The sequence below is a fragment of the Tyto alba genome, unplaced genomic scaffold, assembly GCF_018691265.1.
Source record: "Tyto alba isolate M040663 unplaced genomic scaffold, T.alba_DEE_v4.0 Super-Scaffold_6, whole genome shotgun sequence".
Lineage (NCBI taxonomy): Eukaryota > Metazoa > Chordata > Aves > Strigiformes > Tytonidae > Tyto > Tyto alba.
This window is the reverse complement of record NW_024881327.1, coordinates 8,587,271-8,609,359: the sequence shown is the minus strand read 5'-3', so window position 1 is coordinate 8,609,359 and position 22,089 is coordinate 8,587,271. Positions and strand designations below refer to the sequence as shown.

At 39.6% G+C, this 22,089-nt stretch overlaps 1 protein-coding gene across 1 annotated transcript; it reads right to left on the bottom strand.

Moving 5' to 3' along the window:
* Nucleotide 1: 1 nt before the first annotated feature.
* RNF175 (ring finger protein 175) lies at nucleotides 2–21,258 on the bottom strand. The gene is given in 13 exon segments (XM_033007252.2): nucleotides 2–2,296; nucleotides 2,996–3,144; nucleotides 3,976–4,077; nucleotides 4,079–4,107; nucleotides 4,770–4,890; nucleotides 6,539–6,646; nucleotides 7,518–7,584; nucleotides 7,587–7,661; nucleotides 7,994–8,011; nucleotides 14,842–14,969; nucleotides 16,766–16,800; nucleotides 17,787–17,824; nucleotides 21,165–21,258. Coding segments are annotated over 13 exon segments (1,074 nt in total). The 3' UTR covers nucleotides 2–2,186.
* Nucleotides 21,259–22,089: the final 831 nt, after the last annotated feature.

Below are 22,089 nucleotides of genomic sequence, written 5' to 3'. Positions count from 1 at the left end.
TTACACAGAGATGTTTTAGGTATGGCTGAACAGTGCTTGCACAGCATCAAGGCCTTTTCTGTTTCTTACACTGTCCTGCCAGTGGGTAGGCGGGGGTGCATGATAACTTGGGAGGGGAGACAAGCTGGGACAGCTGATCTCAGCTGACTAAAGGGATTTCCCATGACATATAATGTCATGCTTGGCAAAAAAATTTATGGGAAAGAAATAGGAAGGGAGGATGTTTGGAATTATGGCGTTTGTCTTCCCAAGTGACTGTTATGTGTTACAGTGGCCCTACTTTCCTGGAGATGGCTAAGCATCTGCCTGCTGTTGGGAAGTTGTGAAGGAATTCTTTATTTTGTTTTGCTTACATGCAGCTTTTGCTTTACCTACTGGACTGTCTTTATCTCAACCCACGAGTTTTTGCACTGTTACCCTTCCAATTCTCTCCCCCCTCCAACTGCTGGGGGAGTGATGCAAGGCTGTGCGGTGCTGAGCTACCTTCTGGTGTTAAACCACAGCAATTGTCTACACACGTTAATCAGCAGCGTTAGCAAAAGTTTAATTTAAATATTTAATGATGAAAAAGTTGTTTAGATATGCAGTCATGTTGTTTGTTTATCTTTATTTTTGCAAAAGCTTTAGGAGAGAGCCTGCTAGCCAAGCGTTCTTCTGTACTCTCTGTATACATATTTGGTTCATTTGAAGTCTCATCACACAGCTAGTTACGTGTTGTGTTACTGCATTTAGGAAGTTCTTGTCCACACAGCCAATGTGTCAGTGAAGGCAGAAGTCCCTCTCTCCTTTGCTAACCATTGAGAAGGCTGAAGACAAACATTCTTCCATTATACCCACAATTAGGTAACTCTGACAGTGTAACACAAATGAACGATTTATTAATGTGCATTTTTACATATATGCATACAGGCATAACGCATTATAAGAATTATTAACTTTGCTACTTCATCTAAGAAAACAAAGCCACTTTCTTTCTATGTACTTGATTTGCTCTTTCTTTCATTTGCTTAATGTTTTTGTAATTGCATCATTTCCTTTTTTTAGCATCTAAACCTTACCTCCATTGGTAGATGGCCTCACGCAATCTCTGTTTCATTCTCACATATATACATTAAAGTATAAATTAAGATAATCTGTATTTCTGACTTCTAATACCAAAGATTCTTAAAATACTGACCATATTTAATCTGAGTTTAAAAGCTGCTTCAGCTAGGCTAATTACATTTTAAGATCAGCTTCTCTGATTCCTAAACAGAGCTGTCTGTTCTTGCATAGACACGCTGCATTTCAATTCCTCACAGTGTGGCCAGGGTAGTATAGATGTCAAACATTTGGTCACTAATTTGGCAGCAAGACTTATGCATCCATTTTGATCTAGGTTTTCTGTTTTGTTTTGTTTTGTTTTTAAAAAGCAATAGTGACATATGGAATTGGTGGTGAGGGACTGTAACTTTGTTCTGTGTTTGAGAAGCTGGTTATTGGAAGTTGGGCCTGTTGAGCATGGTGGTCAAAGAGGACTTAATATAGGATCTCCCCATATAGGCCTGTCTGACTACCAAGCACAGCATAAATGTTGCCATGGTTAGAGCTTTTTGTAAATGGCCATTGGAAGATGTATGAGTTACAATACAACATCTCTTGAAAGAGGTGAGAGAAAAAAAGCTAACGGTAATCTTGTATTACTTTACATTAGCCAAATGAACAATCTATCTGGGTGACATTTTTCAGAATTTGCTATATACAAAGCCATTATTTGACTTAAAATCCTCCTTATCTACTGCATAATTTTCTGTAGTCAGAATTTTAACTGGAAACTACTACCAATATATTTAATGATGAAACAAACTTAAAATGTTTGTTTCTGTTCCTTTTTTTTTTTTTTTTTTTTTCCTAGGGGATATTCATTCTAAGAAATAAGGCCTTTTTTTTTTTTTCCTAACACAACCTTCACATTAATGGCAGCAATTTATTTTAATTCTTACTCTGAGAAAATAAAAAAACTATTTAATAGCATGCTGCACAGTCTTGCTGTAATGCAAAAAGAAGCACTATCCTGCAAAAGGGTATATAGCACACCAGAGTTCAACTGCTCTTTTCTCTAGTCTTTTAAAATTAAGTACAGAATATGCATATTATTGTAGACAGGTAATATCCAACACTTTGCATTCTCACTAATAATCTGAGTGCTATTCTAGACCCAGTGAGTAACTAATGCCTTGGGCGATGCCTATAACAACCAGTTGCCAAACCACCAGATAGCAGAGACAGTCCAAAAGTTGTCCATACAGTACGTGTGCTCCCACCTAATCTGTTTTTAAGGAAACTGGAGAGAAAATGCAATAATAGGCAAATCTTGGTGTTTTTCTTAGCCAGAATCAAAGAAAAAGTATTGGGCTAAAATTTCGAAATGCCTTCTTTTCAACTCTTCTGATTTACTTCCTTTTTTATAGGGTTAAGGTTAAAATTAAATATCCTCCCCACATGTGGTTAAAATAGACTTCAAAAAAGTAAGCCAAACTTTGCTTCCACTCAAGAAGGTTTCTACAGATGCAGCAGCAGATCTACGACTATTATTTAATTTGTTAAAGGAAAAATGTTATTTACTAACTACTAAGAGAGGAGGGGAAAACCAGCACTTGTTCTGAAAGCGGATTATATCAATTTTGTTATTTCATTAAAGAAAAAAATCTACTGCATGGTCTTTCTAAAACTGTGATTTACATTCTTTAAAATGTTCCTTTCATTATAAAAATTATTTCCAGATGTCTTAAAATCAAGAACGAAAATATTTACGCACTTTTCTTTTCCAAGCTTGTTTGGGGTCTTAGATAAGATAAAGCCAAACAGAACTATCATCTTCCCTAAATATAATTGTTCCTTAATAATAATTGGTTTTCCATTTATTTAATGTGGCCATCTCATCCCTCCACTGCAGATCAAAACAAGAATTAGTAAGTAATCAAGCTAGGATTTAGAAAATCCAAATCAAAAGCACACTTGTTAGGGAGAGGGTATGGGTTACTTAACATCCTCTTCAAATCAACTTTCTCAAGGCACTACAGGCAAGTCTGGTTCTTGCCAACAGTGCACCAACCACGGATGTAGGATTCATGAAACATGGTATCAGGTGTATCATTAAGGAATCTTTCAAATATAAACAAAGCCCAGTGCTTACATCTGCAAACCTAGTCAAACCATCAACAGATAATTTCAATGACTGATTATGGATACTGCCTTTTTTATAACCGAGTAGTTTCAAATGACTTAAAATATTTAGAATGTTTAGAATTATTTTAAAGTTGAATCCAATGTCCTGAACATCCAGACTGGTGTTCATATTTTTCCAGCTTGCAAGAAGCCAGGATACTTTTAAGAATTGCAGAAGGGGGTGATTAGTAACATTGTTCCAGCACATGTGTGATACCTATTGTTTTAGTTTGTGGAATGCAAAATACCGAGTTGTTTTGTAGCCCCAGGTGTGAGACACTGGGTCTTCTGGCAGGCCATAGGGCATATATGTGCCATCTTTTGAGAAGGGTTCCACATCTGCCTTAAAACTATGCAGAAAATACATCCCCAGGCACAGCCGGAGGAAATCCTCTGCACTACACAGGACCCTGAGTTAGCAGACCTGAGCAATGGGTCAGCAAGCCTGGTCTAACATGCTGCCAGGCACACTCACACAGGCTGTGCACAAAGTACATGGAAGGTGGATTTAGACCTGAAAAGTTATGGCCATTCTTGCATCAGTTTGTCTGTCAAAAAGCTGCGTGGCCTCAACTTGTTTCACAGAACTGAAATATATTTTATGCTCCTATTTTTACTTTTGTGTGTGCTATGTTGTTTCTGAATGTGGTTTTGGTTCCTTTTTTTTTTTTTTTTTTTTTCCTTGGTATTTATTGCCATTGTTATTATGTTTTAATACAGCATAAAAGAGGAGAAAACAACAGTTCCATAATTCCATGGAAAGGATACACATGATTATAGGACAGCTGGTAGGTATTTTCAATGATCCTTTCCTCATTTATATCCACAAAAATTTTCTGCTCACAGACTGCACAGATGTCATTGGACATTTCTTGTTGGTATGCCACTGATGTTGTAAAACTGTCAAGATCAAGTTTATAGGAAAAAAAAAGAAGCCAAAGAACAATGAAATATTTGCTTAGAGTCAAGGATGCATAAACTCATTTTAACTACCATCAAAGATAAGGACATCACAGAAATGGCTACAGTTGTCTTAGTTTACTAGTGCCAGGATGCACAGTTACCAAGAAATAATTAAAATCTTATTGCTGATGCAAGAACTTTAGCAACCGTATGCTTGATTTTAAGTAACTTGGACATAAGAGAATTTTGCTGAGATAATCACCTTATTTGGAAATGGAAGATAAGAGCTATAAAAAGAAAGGGCAAGAAGAGTCTTTCACAGATTTGGGGGGAAGTAAGAAGCTTGTCTTCCTATGACAATTAGGAAAATTATATAGTCTCTTGCACACAGAGACCCACCTGTTGGAAACCCCAAATCAGGCCCTGGCATATGCCACTAGCTACTAATTCATTAAGACTATTTTTATAATTTTTCTAAGATTGACAAGGGAGTTCAACATTTTATCCATGGCAGAAGAACAGCTCTCCTCAAGGAAACGTGAGTTTAGTCTATTGCAAGAGTATCCAGTAGAACTTGTGAACTCAGGAGCACAAAATATTCAAGAACTCACTTCCAGCCCTGGCAAGTGGTATTCAGGATGATGATCCCTGGCACTTACACTAGAGGTGGAAGCTGTGTAGTCAGAACAAATCTCTGCAAATTCTTGTCCCATTACTCCATAGTACAGTCTGTAAAAAAGCAGTGTCACAGCAAAATCCATGACATCATCAGACTCGATTCTGTCATAAAACCACAAAAGAGTACTCGGGTGAGTCTGTTCTTCACCAAATCACCAGAATAAAATATTAACAAGATTTTTATAGTTAGCTCCTGCTTCCTTAAAACTGCAAATTTAGTTTCATTTTCTTTCGCAGCAGCAGAAAACACTCAAAGTATCGATGTGCTTGACAGCAAGCAATGTTGAAAGTAGGCTATGAACTGCTTTTGGAGCCACAGCTATTCAGCTCTGTTATAGGAAGGCCAAGCTGGCACATTTTCTTATAGAAAAGGGCTTTGCCTAGAATCTTATTATACAGAACAATTCGATATATTGCACTGTTTTACAGAAGCAATAAGATCAGCTGAATCTCGATAAGGTGTAAGATGCCAGTCAAAGAAATGTTAAGTTTCTGTAGCTGAAAGAGCCCACTGTCCTCCTGAATACAAATTCCTCAGAATAAAATCTTTGTTCTATTGCAGCAAGTGGTATTTAATCCCCTACCCCCCCCAAAACCCCAACTCAATAGAGTCTGCAAAAATGTTAACATTTCTTGTCATCTCTCTGAGATTATATGTGTTAGAGATCTTGAGCGACTGAAATCTGGCTCCCAAATACTCATAAAACTGGAGTTTCTCAACGTTAAAAAGGACATGTCATTGCTGCAACAGGGCTCAAAGCAAGAACCTTTAAAATAGAGATAACAAATTTTTTAGTTATGTCTTTAAAATACAATGGTGGGGTAATTTAGCTGGTTAAATAAAATACCTCAAGAGAATACAGCTTAACAGTATTGGTAACACAAGACTTGGTATTGTAACACAAGTTTCCATCAGGAATTTTCCATCAAAGCTATGTACTTTTGGTTTAATCAACTATACGATGTATGGGCAATAAATCTGACATTTAAAGGAACAGCTGATTTATGTATGTGCATTATCTCCGATACCTCCAAGAAGAGTTGGACTTAAAGCAGGATCATTATGTAGTTGATCTACATGGTCTTGAGGAATCCCTGGAATTTCTCATCAGATGTCACCTCAGAGTTCAGCACAGTAGCCCTGACTGTGCTGCTAGTCAGAGAGAAATTCTGGACAAACATAAAGACTATTCAAATTCTAGCTGTATTAAGAGTTAGGTCTAGAATCATCTGGATTTACGGTATTGTCTTTGGAAATAGTCAAAATAAAAAGAAGAGAACCCTCTAGCAATATTATAGCCTGGTAGAGCAGAAATCATAATTATCAGGAAGATTTATAATGTGTTTTTGATATGAACGTCCTTGTCTATTTTTATCCTTTACATCAAACCTTTTTATGTATTATCTCCTTCAGATACATGAATGAAAGATTGAGGATTAACTCAGCAGTTAAATTAGGGGATTAAATGAATGAACACAGTGACTGTATGAAGTTTAAGGTTCTTCCCCTCCCCTTCAGACCACAAACACATGTTGTGAAATGACTACATATCAAACCTCAGACCAACTATGCAATAATAAAAATCAAGAAGTAAGAGAACATACAACTACACAGCATAAAAGGGGTTTCATATGTTGAGGTGGATGATGAAAAGACCAGCCTGGAGCCATTTCACTGCAAACAAAGTAAAATATATCAAACAGGAAATCATAACAGTTGCCAGTCCCAATTTCACCTGAAGATACCTACCTAAAGAATAAATTAAATCCAAACATGGTAAACATTATGGCTAGATAACCCACAATTCCAATTACATAACTCAGTTTATAGATCAGGAGGAACCATTTGTAGACCAAGAGAAAAGAAAGACTGCTCAAGACTTTGCATGTTTTACAGTGGCACAAAATGCCACATATGTAGCTTCTACTGGAGTATTCATATAAATTCAATAAAAGTTTTACATTTCTGTAGTTCTCCCTTACTTAAAGGTGAATAAAAATGTATCATACAGGAAAAAGTACAGGAGAAGAAAACCCCACCAAACCCTTTTTGTTTTGCTTCAGTCTTCACAAGAAATGGTAATTGTGAATAGATTGCTAACATAATTAAGACTAACAGTTGAGCATTGTGAAGGAAGGAGACATAAACCAGGACAAGAACAGGTGAAAAACCAACTGAAGTAAGTTAGATATAGTCAAGTCAGTATTCCACCAATGAAATGTATCTAAGATGTTTAAAAGTTAGCAGAAGCAATCTCTGAACTATTAATGACTCTCTTTGCAAACCCAGGGTGAAAAGATGGAGTTTCAGAAGACTGGAGTAGGAAGAATATAGACCTCTCTTTAGGGAGGCAGAGGGGACTCTAAGAAATAATTTCAGACTATTTGGTATATGTACCAAATTCAGGCTCAATAACACCTGGGATGACTGCCGATGGTAAGAGACTGCAGAATGAAAAACCAAGATGGAACCAATGGAATTAATTTAATTATAACTCTTGATTGATTCTTTTTCATTGGCATGTCATGTTTGACCAACATTGGTTTAGAGGAACTTATTCATACCTCAGTCAGAAGATTCCTTCAAATTCAACTGCTAACGGCCCTTTCTGTAATCTGGGAAGATTTGTTCCATAGGAATCCTTATTTTTAATTCTCCTACAGGTTTCCTTTAAGAAACAATACCAAAAAAACCCAGAACAAGGCAAAACCAATAAAAAAGGACATAATGTGGTGTTCTTCCCAAGAGAGACTTGCGGATTGCTCTGAAATTGATGTAATAACTGAGAGCATTCCCCACATGGACAGGTGTCTCTACCAGTAAACTCTGATGGTGAAATAAAGAGGAGCAACCTGCATCTGCATCGGTGTGACTAACTATTGTCAAAATTGAGACAGTAATTTCAAAGTAATGACATCTTATGGGTCCATTTTGCATGGTAGGGTTTGATTAACAGGTTGCCAAACTGTAAAACTCGTACCAAAAAGTGTGACTTGTACACTATCTGACACAGGAGGGCCGTTGACCCTAGAATAATGATGTTAGTCTTGGTTGAACCCTGTAAATAATTAGTAGTCCCAATGGAGTAAATGGTTATAACACTCAGATACGACTCATCAGACCCCCACATCCTATCCTCAAAAAACTAAACTGTCTATTGATAGAATTTATGCTACTGAAATAAATGTCAGTTTGTTTTATAACTCAAATTATATATGGTGTCTACAGGGCTAAGCCTTTGAGAGCAAGTTTGCTGAAATAAGTGAAGGCAGTTTGGCCTTAAAGCCTTTGAGCTGCCTTTACAAACTTTTGGAAAGGCACATTTGGCTGCATTAATTTGGGATGCCACTCAGTTACATAACCACACTACTGAAGGATTTTCTTAAAAACTCTTTCTAAAGCACACCAAAATTCTGTGGTTTAAACTTCTAAACCTTTTTTCTAAATGAAATCATATAAAATCTAATATGTATATTTGCTTGAATTGCCCACAGTGATGAAATATTCTACTTCTTTTCCAATAAGCAAATATTTGAAACCCGCTGGAGTCAAAAGCCCTGTAATGTCAGATCTCTCAGTGATCACATTAATAAACTGTGGATTTGGGATTGTGGAAGCCTGATGATGACAAAGATAAAGCAAGACTGACTTTAATATATGTTTGTAGAGTTAGCTCCTGCATCTTTACAGAAAGGTTACTAAAAATAATAATAAAAAAAAAAACTCTGAGGAGAGAGGGTTTTCAAATTTATGTTTGGTTTAGGGAGGGTAGATTTTTTAGAATCAAACTAAACGCACAATCCATCTAGAGTAAAAACTATTTCTACGGAAGATGAATCTCCTTGCTTAACCCAAAAAGTAGAATTCTGAATGAATGTGTGTTACTCTCTATGAAACCTAACACAGGTTTGCCACAGGTTTCAGCTGAAGCAGAACTGGTTTCTTCTCCCATGAAAAAAGGAGGAACTCTTAAAAATATCCCCCTAGACCACAGAAAACATGCAACTATTGAGCAAACTGGTATTTCACAATGTAAGTTTAAATAAATTAACAGATGGAAACACCTGTTAAAGATAACGACGCAGCATCATTAGATCACATCACTGTTATGCATTTCTCCACCCTGCAGCCCTGGCTTTATGGGACCACAGTCTGCTGCTTGTGGCTATAAAAGTGACAGGGCTCCTTCCATGCCATGCAGCCCTTCTGGAGTGCCATGCAGGTCAGTGGTCCCTCCACATCCCTGCTCGTGGAGCCTGAGGTCTCCTGGCCCGTCACCAGAGGCCATCAAAGGCTCCCTGGTGCCTGCCTGACTTGCTACTGTCCAACATGATCCCTCTCCAATGTGCTTACATGCTGTGGGTTGCTTTTTTTTCCCATAGACGGAAAGTAAAATCTGAATTTAAGCGGCAAAGCCAAAACTGAACAGGCACACATCTTTGGTAAAGTAGCTACTTTCTAATACAAGTCTATAGCAGAACTTTGTTAGCATGTTAGCTGCAAAATGAAATGCTAATTAATTTAAAAAATGGTACCACAACCTTCTCTCGGGTGATGCTGTTATCAGATCAGCTGGTATATACTGTTTGAAGTAATTGTTTCAAATTTCCTTGTTGATTTTGATGTCTTCCAGATTGTTAATTTTAATACTATTAGCCTCTACATGAAATTCATGAGTATTTTGTCATGTAAATGAGGACAAAGATAGGAATCGAGTCATACAGATGAAAACACCAATATTGATGTATTATTAATACTGGAAGGTCACCATCTGGACAAGTCCATAAAATAATACATCTGCATTGCTGCTAAATGGGAGCTTTAACATCTGGATCATATTATTCCAAATTTTCCTCATCCACCCATCATAGCAAGAGGAATTTCCTGACAAATCAGATTGCTGCCCAAAGGTAAAATGTTTTTCTCATTACCGTACTCTAAATGAGCTCAAAAAGACCTAGAAGTGAAGTCAGCATCAGCGTCATAGACAACTTTCCCATTTTCTAATTATGCAGATTAAATAGGTCATACAAGCACCAACTGAAAAAGGTCCATCTGCCCTCTGCTTCCCTCACAGCGCTCCCCCAACTCTGAGTGAGTAAGAATGCCTATCACCAGCAAATTCAACAGAAGAGCATTATTCTACTATCCTTTCCATCTTATAGGATATGGTGAAAACTGCATACATAAAGAAAATAACTGTGTAATAATTAGATTTATTGTGAGAGACTGACCCTACCAGAACTTGTTAACTCGGCAATGCAAGCTAACTGGCTCTCTAAAACTCTAGTTTCTTTTGATGTAGACATATTCAAATACTCAAAAACATATGCATGGAAGAAATAATAAATCAGCTGTTCGGGTTTTTAAAGTTTTAAACTATTATGCTTATACTTGATAGTACATTGGAAATTGGCAGGGACTTCTATAGTAAGTAAATCAACCAACCTTATTTTCAAGACTTGCCTCATTACTTAGGTATAGAAATCAGTGCTGTCATGACTATGCTGCTTTGTTTTTCAACTATATTCCAAAGTAAGTTCTCATTACATGACTGCCATATGATACAAGATATATAATCAGTAAAATGGGCAACCACCTACAGGACCAGAAGTAAGGTTTTTGTGTTTGAGATTGTTCTGAGACCATGACAAATCTGCCTTTCTATCTCAGATATTTTGAGATTTTTATTATGCCAGGGGAGAACAACTTTGTTTGTATATATCATGTATATTTAATTTTCATTAATGGACAGCTTCCAACAGCAAACAAATTTCATTACAAGAATCAGCTGAATACCTGATAGTCAGAATTTCCTTTGGGAAAATACAGTCAGAACACAAATAAGCTTTTTCCTTCCTTCTCCATTTGATATGCTACGTTCTTGCCTTTATGTTGAGAAAAATGGATAGGAGAAGATAGGATAGGCATGTTCTTTCAAGGATGGTAATTCTCTGACTAGCATTCTTCTTTGCCACCCCACATCACAGAGAACATAATACAGTTGGAAGCACATAATTGCCTGCACCTCACTGATTTGAAGGAGTGCAAAATTTGTGAGTGAAATGCAGAAACATAGATGCAAACCTATTTAAAAATTAGGGTTTTATCGTGTGAAATAGCAGAACACAGGCTTGATATTTATTTTTTTTAAATATCAAATAACAAAATTATCAGAAGTAACTGAGAAACAATCATTTTCTCTAATCTGCTTCCTCATCATATGGAAGTTAACCCCAAACAGTCAACTAACATCTAGAAGAAAAAGCACAAATTGTCAAAGTGCCCCCACCTCTGTGCTAGAATCACATACCCATGTTACTTTATATGGAGCCATCTGGTGAAGGGTAATCTCTTTGCTTTTGCCAAAATCATCCACAGCTGAGCCTTGGTTGCTTTGCTGCAACTTTTTTTGCTCTTGACTCTTTGAAATAGGAGCCTTCACCAGCATGACTTTTTTTGTTGTTGTTGTTGTTCCAGGAGACATTTTACATTCTTGATAAGCCTGGATAAGGCTCTTTTGGAAGGTACAGGCTGTTGCTGTTTCTCTTGCATCTAATAAGTAGTTGCTGCTTTTTATTTTTTGTTCTTTTTGAGCAAGCTAATGAATGCCCTTTCCATTTAGGGCTGGTTTTATGCTCCCTTTGACCTTTATTTTCGTTTTCTTTCAAAAAGAAAACAAACTTTTTTTTTCACATGTTTAAAAAGCACTTTGAAGGGGAGGGTGGAAGTCATTCCCTGCAATCCTTTGCGTTATTTCTATTAACAGGACTGTGTAATTCTCTCTGAGCTCTTACCATGTCTGAGAATAGTGTAAGTATCCAGAGCAGGGATACATACACATGATATATGCAGACAAACACCCACCATGATGTCAGAGAATCAGACAGGTTTGTCAGCTGGTGCTGCCTTCCAAGCCATGATATGCAATGAAGGGCTAGCTACTTGTTTTGTTGATCTTTTGGGACAGAAGATAGGAAAGAAAGCAGTTTTTGATCAGAAAAAATGAGACTTAGGTCTATCCCTCCTCATTGAAAATAATGTGTTCTACCTCTTTGTCTGACTTTTCCTTCTCTTTTGCTCCTGAAAATGCAAGCATGTTGTTACAAGCATGGGAAAGTCTTTGGTTTCTTCACTTCAGTTTTAGACACTGTTGTGCATAACCTGTATGTGAACTATACAGGCATAAACCAAGCAGTCAAAAGCTGGATGGCAAATAAGGGAAATGTGTAAGTGAGCAAAAGTAGAGGGCTGTTTTCTCTTTAGTAAGCATGTGATTGTTTTTCAAATTTTGACTTATTTAAACGTTTCCTACCAAATCAAACAAAAATGATACGCACATGAATGCAAGTATAATAACTGCCACCTGGAAGAACTGTAATGCAGAAGTCTAGACCTGCCTGTACTTAGGGGAGCAGTAGTGGGTTTTTTGTTGTTTATTTTTGTGTCAAATGGACAATTTCCTGTATGCATTAACTAAATTGTTTAAATCCTAAATGCAACCATCTTTACAGTTTCTGCTCCTAAATCAGAAGGTTTCCTTATCTGATGCAACAACATATACTAGTTATTTTTCATCTATCTTGTGTAAGGATCTCATTAATCATTCGACTTTGTATCTTAATGTTTGTCCTGTTTGTTAGCCTTCAAAGTAGAGCGGATCAGATTTTGGCAGTTACTATACTGGTAGAAATTTGTAACTTTAACATTGTTGCATAACATGCATTTAAAGAAAGCAAGCTAATGCAATTAGATCAAGTGTGATTGAAAACTATACAAAAGTATCTGGATATGGAACGAGGGCAGTTATGACTTAGTACACAAACTTGTAAGTTGTTTTGGTGACACTCTTAAGTTACTTAACGTGGCATAAATGCAATAAACCATCTACTAGCAGAGACCCACTGTAAGTAGTGTTCACTATTATAAAGTATCTTCATACATAGATGGTAGGGTGTGAGAACATATTACTCTCCCCACTAAACAGAGCATGAAGTGGAACTGCCAAAACTCAGTGCAAAGTGAACTTCAGCTTTTGGTGATACTATTTTTAGTGATAAAAGCTCTGCTTCAGTTCCTCTTTTACTGGAGAAGGAGGCCTTGCTGCTGCCACAGAACTATGCACTGAAAATTGAGGCCCCAACATGTTTCTGGTGCAGATGTTTTATTTATTTTAAAATGTTCTACAAAAACACAAAACCCATTGCAAAGTCTTATTGAAGTGTTGTGATGGTTGTAGTTGTATTGGAGCCTCCCTAAATGAGACTAAATGCACTTAAAAGTGTATTTTTTTTTTCATATTGGCTATGTCACTTTGTAGGTGTGACTGACTCCTGTAAACTAATGGTTGGGAATCAAGCTTTAGTTGCTGAAGACTAAGTTATCCAAGTAATAAAGCGTGTAGACTGTTGTCAGTTTTGACAGAGGTTAAGTCTATGTAGTACACATTAACTAACTTTAAGTATTGCTAAGAAGGATAACGCCAAAGAAACACAGAGTGCATGCTTTTTGGACTCTTGGAGGCCTGCCCAGGCAGACAGGGGCCTTCCCAGCTGCCCATCGTTGTATGCATACTTAGAGTTCAAGTGTGTTTCGATACTGATTCAATACCAGTCTCTTGCAAAATATTTACAATGGAAAACAAAGACATGCACAGTTCGAGTGACCTCAGACACTTCAGTGTTTTGTTCTTTATTCTAAGTGGCTGTTGAAATCAGCAAGGCAAAAATCGATAGCAAAGAAATGATGGAAAAGCTCGGGCCTTAGATGCTAACATGAACATAAAATAATTGAATCATAAAGCAGAACTGATCTAGAAGATAAAGAGAACATAATGGTAAAGTAGGATTGTATATGATTATTTTATATATGCTCAGGGTTAGGAGTGTGTATTTGTAAAGGTAGAGAGCTAGTGACATGGAACTAAAATCCTCATTGAGGTGTGCTGCCTGTGGCTTCATTAGACAATTCACCTGTATGTATGTTGCTATGATGAACATTTCATCACTGTTCCTAACTCTAAAATATTGCTGAGCTGAGCCTGTTTCACAATCTCTGTATTGCAATTTTATGCCACTGTGAAACTCCACTAACAGTAAAGCTGTCATAGATCAGGCTGGGTTTATATCCTGTACTAAAAGAGTTTCTGTAAATTATACCAAGGTTTCATTCTTTAGTGTTTAACAGACTTGTCAAATCAGGGGGTAGGATGTTTCAGAGTCTGAGGAGCAACTGCCAAGAGGAAAAAGTGTTGGTCATGACAGTTATTGTTGTCACTGCTATTAAGAAGTTTGATTACAAAAAACTGGATTTCAGTCTACAGACAGCTTAGGGCACTCTTCAGCTGATGAAGGTGGAAAAGCTAAGCAGCTGCTTGTGTGCTTGAAATTCTGTCTGTCTGAAGTATCTATGTAATCCCCATTATTTGCTTAACATTTACTTAAAACTCACATTACTTTTTAGGACTGACCCTTTCTGGGATGCCTAAATTTTTTTTGAACTATTGAATAGTGAGCTCAAGGGTGGAAATCATGTCACTAGGGTTTTCTTAGGTTTGCAGAGAAGTCTGTGGTAGGGGAAAGGAAGTGAGCTGAAGCACCATAAGCCCCAGTTTTAGCACCTTAACCACAAGACAAGCTTTCCCTCTAGTTAGGCATGTGCATGAGTAACTTGATTAATAGGAGTCTTGGATTCTCTCAGTAAACATTCTGTAGCATTACTTCAGCTAGGTAAGGGTAGTGACTTTGTTCTCCTACCATTATTAGACAGTTGTATGAAAACTCAATGTGTTTTCCTTAAAAGACTTAACCTGCTAAAGACTGACCTCGGCAGCAGTACACATATACAGAAAATAAAACACAAGTTGGGTTTTTTTTTCCTACATAAAAGCTATTCTCCACCTGACCAAAAGCCATGGGTTGCTGCTTTCCATGAGGCTCAGCTCTCTTGCTAGAGTATGTCATGACTCCCAACTGTGACCTGAGAAAGATGATGTCCACTACAGCTCCAAAACTTCTGTCTTTCTAGCAAGCTAATCATAGGATACAGTCAACAATGTCTTTGCTTCTACTGAACAAGCACAATCTGAGCAACAACCAAGGCTGCAATGAGAACAAGAACCATCTCCATATGTATTGATTCACAGCCATGATTCTTCTCATGCATCTTCTGATGTTGCAACCTGAAAAGAAAATAGACATGCTATTTAAAAAAAAAAGAAGTTTGGGCTGATTTCTTATACCTAAAGGTAACAATAAGACTCTGTATGAGAGATACTTTATGAGGAAATAGGTTAGTGTTGTTATGAACAAAGATATAAGGTAACAAAATAGATGAGATACTTGGTCTTTGTAACGGGAACTGTATCCTGAAAAAGGAAATGTAAAGTAATAGACAAAGAGTTGTCTTTTTTTTTTTTTTTCTTGTAACTCAGTCCTAAACATAAAAATAGCCAAAAATACACAGTGCCTATGAATTTTAAGCAGACGTTTCATAATCACAGATCTGAGCTCCACATAATCTTTTAGTCCAAGGTAAATGCAAACTCAGATTAGGGCTTAAACCCCTGTTTCAGCTTCCTTCCCTATAAAGTGAGAAGTGCAGCTGGTATTTATCTTCCTTCTAGAGTTAATGAAAATTTCCTTCAGCCCCTAAGAAAAGAGGGGATTGTCTTGGAGCTATAAATCAACCTTCTTCGTAACTGAGGCTGAGTGACCTTCTGTGTTAGATCGGAGCCTCGTGCCCCTGTAGTAAGAGCCTTGATCTTCCTTTGAGCTTGACTCAAATTAACCTGGATGTTACTTTTCCTCTGACCTGGAGTTTTGCGGGCCCACGTTTCAGGACTCAACAGCTCCTCCTGGCTTCTAGATCTGTGTATGCACTGAGAGCATCCCAACGGTACCCCGAGATGAAGCTGCAGGGACAGGCAGGTACCATCTCCCTTCCCCTTCCATCACCTGGTGCCTGTGGGGGGAAACACTGGGCGCACGGGCTGGAACCAGCGTGTTCTGGTTGACGCCTGACCTGGATGATTTGTGGATCAAGACTCTGTGTTATGGGGGCTGGTGGGCAGCGGCTACTCTTTGCAGACACAGTCGGTGCTAAACCAGTTGGGATCCAGATTTGAGTGAGGAACTACGCCAAAGCCTGAAGCCATTATTTGCTGCTATTATTTACTATTCCACGTTAGAAAAACTTTGAATCCAATTAAAACTTTTTCGCAGAAATCTGGATGTAGGTTTAAAAGATGTGGTTCTTTCCCATCCCTTCTTCAGAAGCAAAAGTGCAACAGTAGCCGTGGTTTTTTTTCCATTTAAAAAGAAATGGCTCTGATGAATGCTGTGCTCAGATGCCACAGCACCCAACCGGGTACTGATACCAGTGTCAAATGTCTTTCTTCCCACCTTTGTGCAAGTACCACGGAGCACCACATCTTTGCTGGCAGTGTGCTTGCGTTAAGTATCTTGAAGCAGCCCATCGGTGTGATGCACCCAGTGTCCCCCAGGCCGCAATCAGGGGTGTCCCCTTACAGGCAGGCGTTGGCACTGGGTGCACTGGTGGGGCAAACACATAGCTGGAAATAGTATAATTAATGTGCATCCTAAGAAAAGGGAAGGCAGCAACAGGGAGATAACAAGCTTTTCCTTTCCACTCCCTCCTCAATCAGGCATTAATACTACACCATTTCTTTATATTAGACTTGCAAGGACAGGAAGTGTTATATTTATTGTACCTAAAGGAAAACATTGTACTACAACAGCAGTCTCCGTAATGATCCCTGTAAAGCTGTTCCTGATTTTGTTTTGCTGAGGAACAGATTGAACTGACAGAATAAAAAGTTCCAGTAAAACTTTTCTTGAAAAGAAAATTCTTTAGTAACTACACTTCTGTGAACAAAATGTTAAAGGTTTCTGGTATCGCTATAAATGTACAATTCATTTAACAAAACATTTGCAAGCAATATGTAAATTAACTAACTTCCATTGTTCCTCTGTTGATAATAAATCATTTTCCTGAAGCACATTCAAAACAAATATTATAACTTCACAGTGAACAACAGCCAGATGGATTTTCTTCTTTTAACCCTCATCACTCCTTCCGTTCTTTGAGTTGCTGGACGTGTTGGCAAGTTCCCTCTGCCCCTCTGGCCTAGAAACCTGCAACTGCGTCCAGGATGGCAGTCACGCAATTTCAGTGGGTGCAGCTAATGAATTCCCTTGGGGTGACTGACCAACGAGGATGATGGCCTACTTGAGAGACCTACAGTTATACCATAACTTCAGTCAAAGCAGACCTTGGCACTTATCTGTGCCAGCCTCCGATGCAAAAGAGAGTGAAGGACATCAGGTTGCTCAGGGCTGAGTCTAGCCAAATTATTAATGTCACCATGGGTGGATATTTCACTGCCCTTCTGGGCCTCCTGTGGCACTGAATTCTCTTTTTCTTCTTCAATACATGGGGATAAAATCACTGTAACAAAGTTAGCAAGCTGAGGTTTAAATAAAATGTCTCCTAGACTTTATCAAAAAGGTCTAGGTCTGATCTTTCAGCTACTCTAATTAGGCAGCTCTACAGGCACAGCATAAAGCCTGTGGCATAGCTCACACAAATAAAGGTTGAAAAGTGGAATTTGTGACTATTCAATGAAGTCTAAGGGTAGTACTTCTCGTTCCAATCTGGATTCTATCAAAAAAGATCATTATTAAAGATGGTGTTTAGTTCTTGATTTTCCTCCAAAATCATCCAATTCTATAAATAAGTTTTTAAATTTTCTATAAAAATTCCAAAATTCAAGGGGATAAATTTTTCTGATTTATATGAATGTTTGCTGTTTTTCAGTTGAAATGTCCATGTTTGGTGGTGGTGCTCGTTCTTGTTAATATAAGTTCAAGTGTCAAGGTGCCCCTTTATGTCAGTTTTTGCCATGTACACCTCAGCCCTGTGGGTGATGTGTCCTTGCATTTTGCTCTGAGTACTGAGGGATATGCTACAGTTTTACCATCTGCCTTAAGTAACTGTGTGGCACTTTGTACTTGTCTAAGGGAGAAAAAGGGAATGCAAGTCATCATTCACTTGTAGAAAGATATACACTTCTAGAAGAATATAAGTACCAAAAGATACAGCTGCACCTAGCAGATACCTCAAGCCCATCTACGAGACCAGGTGCCACTCTGCTTCCTCAGCTCCCTTTGCTGTTCCTGTCAGGAAAAAGTATGAGGCAAGTGGCTCTTGATCTCTCATCTTTGGATGTTATGAGGATCGTATTGAGGAAATAAGGAAAAAGAAAAGAAAAAAGTCTTCACTAGACTTTTGTGGAGTCAAATAAAGATGTTGACAGTCTAGCCTTAGTCAGCAAATACTGTAAAACAGAGACTTGCTTTTGTAGTTCATATGTGTGCTAATGTTTCTTTGCAGAAGTACTGGACTACACATTTGCCAACTCTAATCTCATTAGAGCTGAATTAAATTGCAAGAATTACATTATATAGCTCAAAGCAGAGATGCATTTCAATTGACACTGCATTATTTATTTGTTTACCAGTTAGCAAATAACAGAGAACTTGCAAATTCTGACAGTGCATTTGTATCTCACTAATTGAACCTGATTTCTGTTGTTACTAAGCAATAAAACTGGAAATACACTTGGGACATTTTAGATCCCAATTTTCTCAACATGGCACATGGCAACATTTTGACTCTAGCAAGCCAGGGACTAATTAAGAGGAAGGTTACTGGGCCTTAAAAAATAACATGATTTTTATTCCAAAGACAGCAGACCATTTGATAGTATTTCATCATATTCTATCAGTATACTTCCTTCCAACTTATTAAAGTGAAGAACTTGTACAAAATGCTGATTTTTTTTTTTCTGTTATTTTTATTTCCCTCTCCCAACATGTACTGATAATGACACTTTTTCTTCAATTATCAGCTTATCTGTGACAGAATTTGGATATGGCAGTGGTTAAAAAATGGAAACAAAATTACAGTCCATGCAGTGTTTTTAACTTAATTTTGGATAATGCACGGCCAAACAAATGCTTGCATCTTCAGGGTTCCATTTTTAACCTCCAGTTGACCTCCTCCTCCCCTATGATAGGCAGCAATGGCTCGGTGGTGAGGGCTGCCCTGTACTACGTGGGTGTGCTGCGTGAGGCAAAGACCAGAGCATCAGGTGAAGGCTTGTCATAGCAAGGCAGCTAGGATGGGTTTTGTCTGCAGGGTGAACGTTGTGGTTTAAGCCTACTCAGCAGCTAAACGCCACACAGCCGCTCACCCACCCTTCCCCCACTTGGGAATGGGGAGGGGATCGGAGGGGCAAAGGGAGACTGGCGGGTTGAGATACAAACAGTTTAATAATAGTAACAGAATAATACACTGACAGCAATATCAGCAGGTAATGTATAATACAGCTGCTCACCACCCGACACCGCCTGCTCCCGGCCAGCGATCCCAAACACAAAGGCCCCACAGCCACACTCCCCACACGTGAGAGCCCCTCCTGGCCCGCTCCTGCCTTTATATAGTGAGCACAAGGTCACATGACATGGGATATCGGCCAATCGGGGCCCAGCCCTCCAGCTGTGCTCCCCCCGCCCCCGCACACAGGTGAGGGCACTGGGCCCTGGGGAGCCCCTGGGGTCTCAGGGGGCTGCAGCTCCTCCCGCTGCCAAACCAACGGGAGCTCTAGGCCAGCCCCGACCAGGACAGTGAAGAACTGGACGGAAGAGGTTAAGGAAAGTACCACAAGATGCTGCTACTTGGGTCCTGCAGTTTGTGGTGCAGGGGTTGGGAGAATGAAGAACAAAAGTAGCATATACAAGGAAGCATGGTGGAGTATGTTGATGGTGGCTGTGGAGCAATAAAATGCATATAGGCAAATACTGCAGGGTAGCACAGTGCTGTCTGTGTATGCAGCAGTGGGTGTAGTAACCCTGAGCAACCCTGGCTGTGAAGACTGAGTACACAGTGTAGGGGAGAGCATTGGGTGCTGCTGTGTGACATGGAAGCAAGATAGAATATTGTGGGTGCTGGCAATAGGGAGAGGACAGTGGAGCCCTGTTTTAATGTGTAGACAGACTAAGGTATCTGAAAGTTTCATTTGGCCCACAGGAAAAGTACAATTAAAGGTTTTGGACCCAGCTAGGGATTGTAATATCATCATGTAATGGCTGATGAGTGAATGTATGGCCACGGACAAGACCTCGTTCTCATTAGTGCTCCCTCAGTAGTAGCAAAGTGTGACCTGGAAAAAAGGTTTTTGGTATAAATGCTAAAATCTCTTCTAAACACAGTGTCCATCAGCAGCAGAAAGGGATAAAGCCTAGCAGCCATTTGTGCAGTCAGGGCCTCTCATCTGGCTGTTGGGTAGAAAGTACTGGCTAATGAGGTGTAAACTAACATTATCCACCTAAAGCTGGAAACAACAGGAGAAGAAAATACTACTGGCTTAAAATAATAGGCAGAATGCTTTTGCATGTGTAGAAGAATTATTTTCTTGTCATGGTCCGGGTGAATCCCTGTTTATTTACACTGGAATGACATAAAAACTTCAGAGCAGACAAGCAGATGCCCTGATGTGTGCTTTAACTTTCTCAGCTGGATAACTGAGAGTTTTGGGAGTTTTTTAATCCTGAAAAAAAGTAATTTTTCCAAATACACCCACATTGCTCATTATCATTGATCTCATCTTTATTGAAGTGTTGTACTAATTTTCCAGTGTATGTGTCTTATTTTAAGCTAGATTGCAAGGCTGTTGGGAGAAGGCCCATGGGTTCTTATGTATGTATTAGCCACTAAGCACCCAAAAATTGTGCCTGGGCTTTTCGATACTACTACAGGCCTAATGAAGAGTAATTATGATTAATGTGTAGAGTTATACAGAGAGCTACCATCTCAACCTGTGCCAGCTGTCGTAAAATCCTGCAAAAGCTGTATGAGGGCAGGAAAGGTTGAAAATTTCTTGATGTCTCCCTTTTCCAAGAGGGGAGAAAAAAAAACATAGAGGCAAATGAGGACCTGACAGCCTCGGTCCCCAGGAGAAGGATGGTGGAGGGGTGCCCAGCCGCGCTGAGATGGGCTGGGAGAGGCAGGTGATGCCAAGCAGGTGGGATCAGAAGCATGAATGCTCCTGTATTTTGGGGCAGGGGCACTGGGTTTAGGTTTAGAGGTGTGGGCTTGTCTCTGCCCCTTCCTGTGGAAGTCTGGGGAGTGTCTGGCCTCCTCCAAAACCCCTGCTCCCTCACAGCCTGTGGGCAGCCGGGCTAAAAATGCAGCTCCTCATTGCACAGCCAACACCACCTCTTATATGCGCATCTGTGTACACACACATACGCATGGCTACAGCCAGACATCCCTCAACACAGCCGCCCCACACCTCCTGCTGTCGCCAGCCCCTCTTCAGCCACCCTCTTCTCTCCTCTTTCTCCCTTCAGCGCTGCTGCTGCCTTCAGGGCCGGCGCCACAGCCATGGCAGTAGCTGTGCCCATGGCCACGGGCGGGAAGGAAGGTGCTACCACCAGGTGCCCCCACCCAAGCCCGTGGCTCTGGTGGGTGTCATTTGGTGGTGGTGAAGCAGGGGGGTGCACAGAGCCCCAGGGTGCTGGTGCTGGGGCAGGAGGGTACGGGGTTGGCTCGGCTTTGCTCACCTGCCCCTGATCCCCCAGCCTGAGTCACAGCAGTTTTATACAGAACAGCTGGGGTTTTTCTCACTCTGAGGTTTCCTGGTGTTGCTGTTGCTGGCCGGTGGGATGAGCGGTAGCACTGGTCCAAGCTGGCTGTGGGAGCGGACAAGGCAGCACCCTGGTCCGCCCATCCCAACGCTCAGCTGGGCGTGTGCAACCCAGGCTGCCACCATTGTCCTCTCCTGCCTCCTGCTACCCGTTTTAAACATGAGAGAGGACATATGTGTCTTTATTATTCTCCCTATTGGGTTTGCTTCATGTGTTCGATGAGTGGCTGTGGGGAAATGGACTGTTAGAGATCCCTTGAGCAGGCTGCTCAAAGCCTCCCAAGGCAGCAGCAAATTGAACTTTACTATTGTTTGCTGTTGCCAGATAATTACTTAATTTTGTTATCTGATGCAACACGGAGGTGGTCTGTAGTCTCCTGGCCCTTTCTAAGCCTGTTATTGAGGATTCTGAAGAGATGGCCACCCATGCAAGTCCTGAACAGCCATGAAGTGCTTAATTTCTAAGTGGCAAGGTTGCCAAGGGTTTGCACATGGCCCTTTGTTTTTTTGTATGGTGCCAGAGGTGTTTTTTAGTGTGTCTCTGTTCTACAGGGGGAGAAATACCAGTAGT